A 6,384-nucleotide genomic window follows, 5' to 3' on the forward strand; every position below is an offset into this window, starting at 1 on the left:
GTCTGAAATGGAGTTGTATGGGTAATTGGCTGGAGTTCGTGCAAACAGTGGTAATGAAATTTGGAAATGGTACTTAGTATATGGAAATAGAGATGGAGTCGAAATGGGACAGAGATGGGAAGTGGTGCTGGTGATGTGCAACAGCCAAGTAGAAAAACTTGATGCTCAGATGGGATATAGAACAAGAAAGTGTTGTGGTTGGAGCAGGTTCAGATAATGGAAAGTGATGTTGTGGACCAGCAGCTGGATTGGGCTCGGTTAAGGCTTTCTCTGACCAACTTGGATCCTTGAGAGCAAGTTTAAATAACCAACGATAAGAAGAAAGAAAGCGGGGCCGTCAACAGGGAACAAAACAAGGGTTTGCTGCTTTAGTTTTCTTCTTGCTATGTTTTGATAGATTTCCATGTTAGGGAGACAGATGAACTTGTAGATGTTAGTTTATTTTGTGTTCTAAAACAAAGTCAGTTTTTAGTGCTTAATGAATGTTTGAGTGTCTCAATTGATGGTTTTGATTTATAACCCTTTCATGTTTTATGCCAAGTATACTTCATAGTTCGGTATTAAACCATTCCATTCTAGACCTGATTCATTATTGTCTATGATAATTCTTTGACTATCTATGCCATGTATAGTTAGTGCTTCGGATATCTACATTTAGGTCGAGACCAGCTGGTGTTGCAATGGAATTGGAATGGGTATTTGCAGTTACCTGTGATGGAAAGCTGGTGTTGCAGGTGATGTTGCAATGGAATTGGAATGGGTATTTGCAGTGAGGTTGTATCTGCTTAAGCCGTTTGATGTTGCTGACAAATTTGCTGAATTAAGTGCTACTGAAATTGAAGGAGGAGAGGAGAGTATCTAGAGAGTTGTCTTGCCAGGTGAAAATTGCTAAGTTCTTTGTTTGAGTTTCTGTTTAATGATTGTTATTAGTGATGTAGATACACTTTTCTAATTTCTAATTACTCATTTTTGGTTTTGTGGTCCTGTAGATACATGATGAAGCGAAAAAGTTCTCTTATCAGACTGGTGTTAAAGTCGCTGTTGCATATGGTGGAGCACCAATGCACAAGCAGGTTTGTTGCTCTCCCGCATACTTATTTTGTTTGTATTCACTGGCTATGTTAGTTGGTATAATTCTTTGAGTAGATTTTGGCAGTGCAGTTGATTTTTTTCAGCATTTTAAAATATCGTGTATCACATCATTTGTAGTTGTACTATGTTCTTCGTTCACACACATACAGGAGTTCCATGTTTTATTTTTTTGTAGGTGCATTTGATCTTAAGTAGTGAATGTGGCTTTTTATTGATTGTCCATGGATTCTAACAATCCATAATTATAGCCTATGGTATTGACATCTGCTAACTATTGAGAGAGGCACTGCCTGTTTTTTAATTGAGGCGCAGTTGCTCTTTTCTACCCTGCCGTTTGTTAAATACTATGAACATCTGTGTGTCATCTATAAAGCAAATAAATTTGTTTGTTTCAGAAGAAGATTTAAGTCTGAATATTTTAGAGTAGCTAAAGATTATAAACATTAACCTTGAAGTACTTGCACAGAACTGTTACATTTTCAACTCTAGTGATCTTATTAGCTTAAGCTCGAGTTTGTTTCAACTTCAGCTCTCGCTTATGGCTTGTGTGAGACAATGACATTACAAAGTTTTGGTGGAATATTTTTTCTTTCCTTCACTTTTTTATTATTGCATGCCTTAACCCTGTTGCAGTTTCTTTGTTAATGGTTGGTCAAGTGCAAATATGGGTTTTAAAACTGTGATATGTTTGTTTGAGCGTGACCTTTTCTGGTTGTGCAGGGATGCCATTCATGCTAGAGATTTAGAACACCAGCAGGCATGGTCTCGAGTTCAAAGTCCATAATCTTAACTGGATGAACATGGCTTGGAGATCTGGTTTACAATCTCCTATGCGTTCAAGAGATGCAGCTCCAATACAGACACCGCCTGTCGTTGAGCCTTGGTGCCGAGATATTCTTAGTTTGTCTACGGAATGTCAACTGATAGTGCATGACTTTTCACAAAATCTCAAGGATGTGGTGCAGCAGCAACAAGTAACAACTTCTGTAACGGAACGATTATTGGTGCACAACATTTTGCAGCAGCTGTTGTTGCTTAAATGGTTTTTTCCGTAAACTAAGCATCTCCTCTTGATGGTGATGGGCACGAAAGGTTTGTGTTTGCCTGGGATTCTCATCACTGATACCAGCAAGTCAATGGTGAGCAGTTACACGATTCCAAATTCGAATCAGCACAGTTGCATACTAGGGTGAATGTTCTCATATACATCTTAATCTTTTTAGAGTGTGTTTTGGAAACTCCACTTTTGTAACAAACATCTATATCACTGCCATTTTTTGAATGTGTGTTTAAGACTAGCAGGTTGACTTGAATGAATGTAAATGTGTTACACTGGTACGTTAATGCGAATGCGAATTATTTTCGGCAATTCGGTTTCGGCCCTAATTTTTTTTCTTCAAAATAGTATTATGCACACAACTCCAAACAAAAGTTGTATTTTCGTATTCATCTACTGAAAACAGAAGTTGTTACTTTAAATATTACAATCCTTAAAGGTGTTGTGTTAGACATTATGACTATACTGGTAATTGTTGTTGCATATGTTTCTACGATATGCTACTTATGTTGTCCACGATTGTTCTACAATACAAGCAAGAGTTGTGTTAGGTTATCAAAAAAAATCGAAAGAGAATCACAACATTGACAAACTATTGTCGAACCATGAATCACATCACCCTTTACAACACTTTTCAACCATTGTAGAAAAACTTGGACTTTCTACAATACCCCCGTTCCACAATGCATGAAATGGAGTTGTCGTAGGGGTACTGCAACTCTTATCATGTGTCGTCAATGATGATTTTTCCCGTAGTGTTCAATACTATATTGCAACTTAATAACTTCATTATTTAATTTATTGCCGGTACTGCACATGACATATGCAGGAATCTTGCTTTGCTAGCAAAAAATGGCCGAGCACATGGGCCGGTTGAAAATATTATTGATGCGCTCTTATTGTATTTTTGTATTATCTTTCACAAAATAATAAAGAAATAACATGACCACCCATGGTGAACTGGTTTTCGAGATTTTCACTTAATAGGAGGAGTACTGTCTGGGTAAGAAGAGAACAGAGAGACGGGAACACAATGAATTTGGAATCAGTGAAGAAGTTGTTGGAGACAACAGCATCATCAGAATGGGAAGAAATTTATGACTTACCAGGTTCATCATTCGACCCTTTAATCATTCAAGGAATCAAAGTTGATCTCGTCGAACCAGGTCGAATTATATGCTCCATGAAAGTCCCTCCTCGTCTCCTTGTAAGTTGATAGTACTATAGTCCCTTCCTCTTTTAACTTTGAAAATTTTGACGTTTGGGTTTTGTTTTCCTTTTTTGGATCTTTAATTTAGAACTCTGGTAATTCTCTAAATGGTGGAGCAATGGCATCCCTTGTTGATATAATTGGTGCTGCTGCAAAGTACACAGCTGGTGCTGAAGCTAGTGGCGTTTCTGTTGGAATCAACATTTCTTACCTGGATTATGTGTATCTTGATGTGTGTATTCTATCCTTTCATATTCAGTTTCAGTTTTAAGACTCTGCGTATGTCGGAAACTGAAATTTGATAACTTTTTCTGTCTTGTAGGAAGAAATTGAGATTGAAGCGAAGGTTGTGCGGGTCAGAGAAACAGTTGGAGTTGCCACAGTAGAGTTAAGGAAGAAAAAAACTGGGAAGATTGTTGCTCAGGGGCGCCATACCATGTACCTTGCTGTCTCTAGTAAACTTTGAGTTCGTGAAATCCCATTCAAGGGAAACAATGTTCATTTCTCGAGCATGAAAGATGATGTTTCGAGTGAGCAAGTTTTAGTTCGTGCTTCTTCGTTAATTCGACCCAATGATTCCTAAAGTCAAGGCACCTAGTGAATAGATATGGATAGTGATAGATCCAGTAGATTTTATTTTTATTTATTAAAATCCCTCTGTCCATGTTTGAATATGGTTTTTCATACAGTGTATCGTCTTCGAAATTTTTGTTGAAAAGATTAATTTTAATTTTAACAAGTATTGAGAGACAAAAATATATCACAATTACTCCTTGCTCCTTCCGTAAATGGGACTAAAGGAGTAATTATCTTCAACGAAAAAGTATATGGGAACATTAAGTTGTGTTTGATAGGATTTAAGAACCTGGGCAAACTGAAATCTTACTAGGCATATTACAAAAAGACAAAAAAACTTGTGAGATAGTAAAATCAGGTTACCCCTTAATCTAAATTTTTTTAATGACAAATCTGCCCTTTACGTATTAGTGTTAGTAATATTGATTAGTGATCAAATATTTTGATTAGTGATTAAGATAATTTTGAGAATTATAAAAGTTGTTTAGATGATTTTTTGGATCATGGTTCGGTGAAACAAGTTGAGGTTTGACTCACATCTATGAGCTGAATCTACCAATTGATGAACGGTTCGGCTCACTGAATATGTTTACTGCATGCGCCGAACCTATAATTTTAAATTCCAACCCTTTGCTAGACACTAGTTCGGCTTATATGAAAGTTTCATAGTAAGCCGAACAACATCCTGAATAGCCCAGAAAAAAAAAATTACTGGTTCGGCTTATATTTCGAAAATCGTATGAGCCGAACATCAATTTGTTATCTTTTGGGTTAAAATATTGTTATTGGTTCGGCACATATTGAGAATATCATAATAGTCGAACCTTGTAAATGTGCTAGGTTCGGCACATATTATGATTATCGAATACGCCGAACCCCTATGCATCTCTATCTGTGACTAGGTTCAGCTTGAAATTTCATGCCGAACTGTTCATATACACTTACAGGAAGCTTTTGTGAAGAACAGTTCGGCTAAAAACGCAACTCAATTTTTGAGCCGAACCAAACACTGTAATCGTCATTTAATCGATGAAAAACAGTAAATAGGAGATTGAGTTTGTAAAACTTACTTTCTTATCCTCATTTCCGGAGTTGGAGATGCAGTTGGTTCAATTTCTGGTTCAATTGGTGGTTGATTTTCAGTTTCTACACCTTCATCTTCAATTGATGGATTAGAAGACGATTTAGTTTGCCTAGTCCCTGCTTTTCTTTGTACGAGTCATTATGTGGTTGAGTTTAATCGACGATCAAATTTTTACGAATCGACAATTAATCACGATGATGAAAATTTTTTTCGCAGGAGGGAAAAGAGTTCGATTAGAGGAGAAGGAAGAAAAAGAGATGTTAAGGGAAACTGATTTTGATTTTTTAGAAAACTGATTTTAGATTTTTGTATTAAGGGTATACAGGTAATTGAACTACCCATAGGATACCCCTTATAAGATCACCCAAAATGGGACTATTGTTTTGTATGCCTAGAAAAATTTAGGTATGCCCAAAATCAGGGTTCGGATTTAATTTTATAAATAAGCCCTTTATTCATTGTTTCGTTTCAATTTATTTCCTTGAAATTGCAGGCCCATTTGGAAAAAGAATGTAGTGTAAAGTATATGGTTTAATTTGTTTATTTTTTTCTCAAAGTACAAATTGAGTGGATATAATCATAAGGTTTAACTGTTTTTCTCACACAATAGGAACAATTCACAAGATGATGTACGACTCCATCTCTCATTCCCACCCGAATTTTCTCAGGGATATATTAATTATATATGTTTAGTTTTAACACCTTACAAATATATTCTTATACAACAATAAATATACCCCTACTTTTTAATAATCTTATCTATTTAAAATTAGATTACCTTAATACCCTCATCCATATAATATTTTTCTTTATTTTAAAATGGAACAAATTTCTTCCACCACCACTTCACCCGCACCACCACCATCACTAGCACCACCACCACCAACATTCAACTACCATTCCATCACCACCGTTCAACGACCACCACCTATCAACCGCCACCACCACTAATATTCCACAACCACTCTGTCACCACAATTATTACACCACCACCAGTCCGCCACCACCACTAGTCCACCACCGTCGCCGCCACCACTACTTGTCCGCCGTCGCCGCCACCACCACCGCTGGTCCGCCTCCGCCACCCCCACTAGTATACCGCCAGCGCTGCCACCACCACCAATCCACCGCCACCGCTGCCACCACCAGTAGTTCAGATATTTTTGGATCAACAACAGTAGTTGATCCAAAAAAAAAAGATCAACAGTAGAAGTTTATCCAATTTAGGGGATCAGCAACAATAGTTGATCCCCTAAATTGGATCAACAATGAAAGTTGATCCATGTAAATGGAGTCAACAACCAAAGTTTGACACAAAAAATTGACATACGAACGAGTGAACTTGGCGCGAGTCGAACAAGCATC

At 37.1% G+C, this 6,384-nt stretch overlaps 1 protein-coding gene and 1 long non-coding RNA gene across 2 annotated transcripts; both read left to right on the plus strand.

Annotated features, from left to right (window-relative positions):
• Positions 1-404: 404 nt before the first annotated feature.
• LOC113326109 lies at positions 405-2,386 on the plus strand. The gene is made up of 3 exons (XR_003348304.1): positions 405-878; positions 990-1,073; positions 1,813-2,386. It is a non-coding gene; the product is annotated as an uncharacterized LOC113326109 (long non-coding RNA).
• Positions 2,387-3,112: 726 nt separating this feature from the next.
• On the plus strand, positions 3,113-4,051 carry LOC113326146 (acyl-coenzyme A thioesterase 13-like). Its single transcript, XM_026573926.1, has 3 exons — positions 3,113-3,356; positions 3,448-3,591; positions 3,682-4,051. Exons 1-3 carry the CDS (start codon positions 3,183-3,185, stop codon positions 3,823-3,825), a joined length of 462 nt encoding a protein of 153 aa, XP_026429711.1. The 5' UTR covers positions 3,113-3,182; the 3' UTR covers positions 3,826-4,051.
• The last annotated feature ends 2,333 nt before the right edge of the window (positions 4,052-6,384 follow it).

Source organism: Papaver somniferum, unplaced genomic scaffold (assembly GCF_003573695.1).
Source record: "Papaver somniferum cultivar HN1 unplaced genomic scaffold, ASM357369v1 unplaced-scaffold_10, whole genome shotgun sequence".
Classification (NCBI taxonomy): Eukaryota; Viridiplantae; Streptophyta; class Magnoliopsida; order Ranunculales; family Papaveraceae; genus Papaver; species Papaver somniferum.

Coding starts and splice junctions, on each gene's coding strand:
- LOC113326146 (XM_026573926.1), top strand. CDS start 3,183: ATGAATTTGGAATCAGTGAAGAAGTTGTTGGAGACAACAGCATCATCA. Junction 3,357..3,447: donor AAGTCCCTCCTCGTCTCCTT/GTAAGTTGATAG, acceptor TCTTTAATTTAG/AACTCTGGTAATTCTCTAAA. Junction 3,592..3,681: donor TGGATTATGTGTATCTTGAT/GTGTGTATTCTA, acceptor TCTGTCTTGTAG/GAAGAAATTGAGATTGAAGC.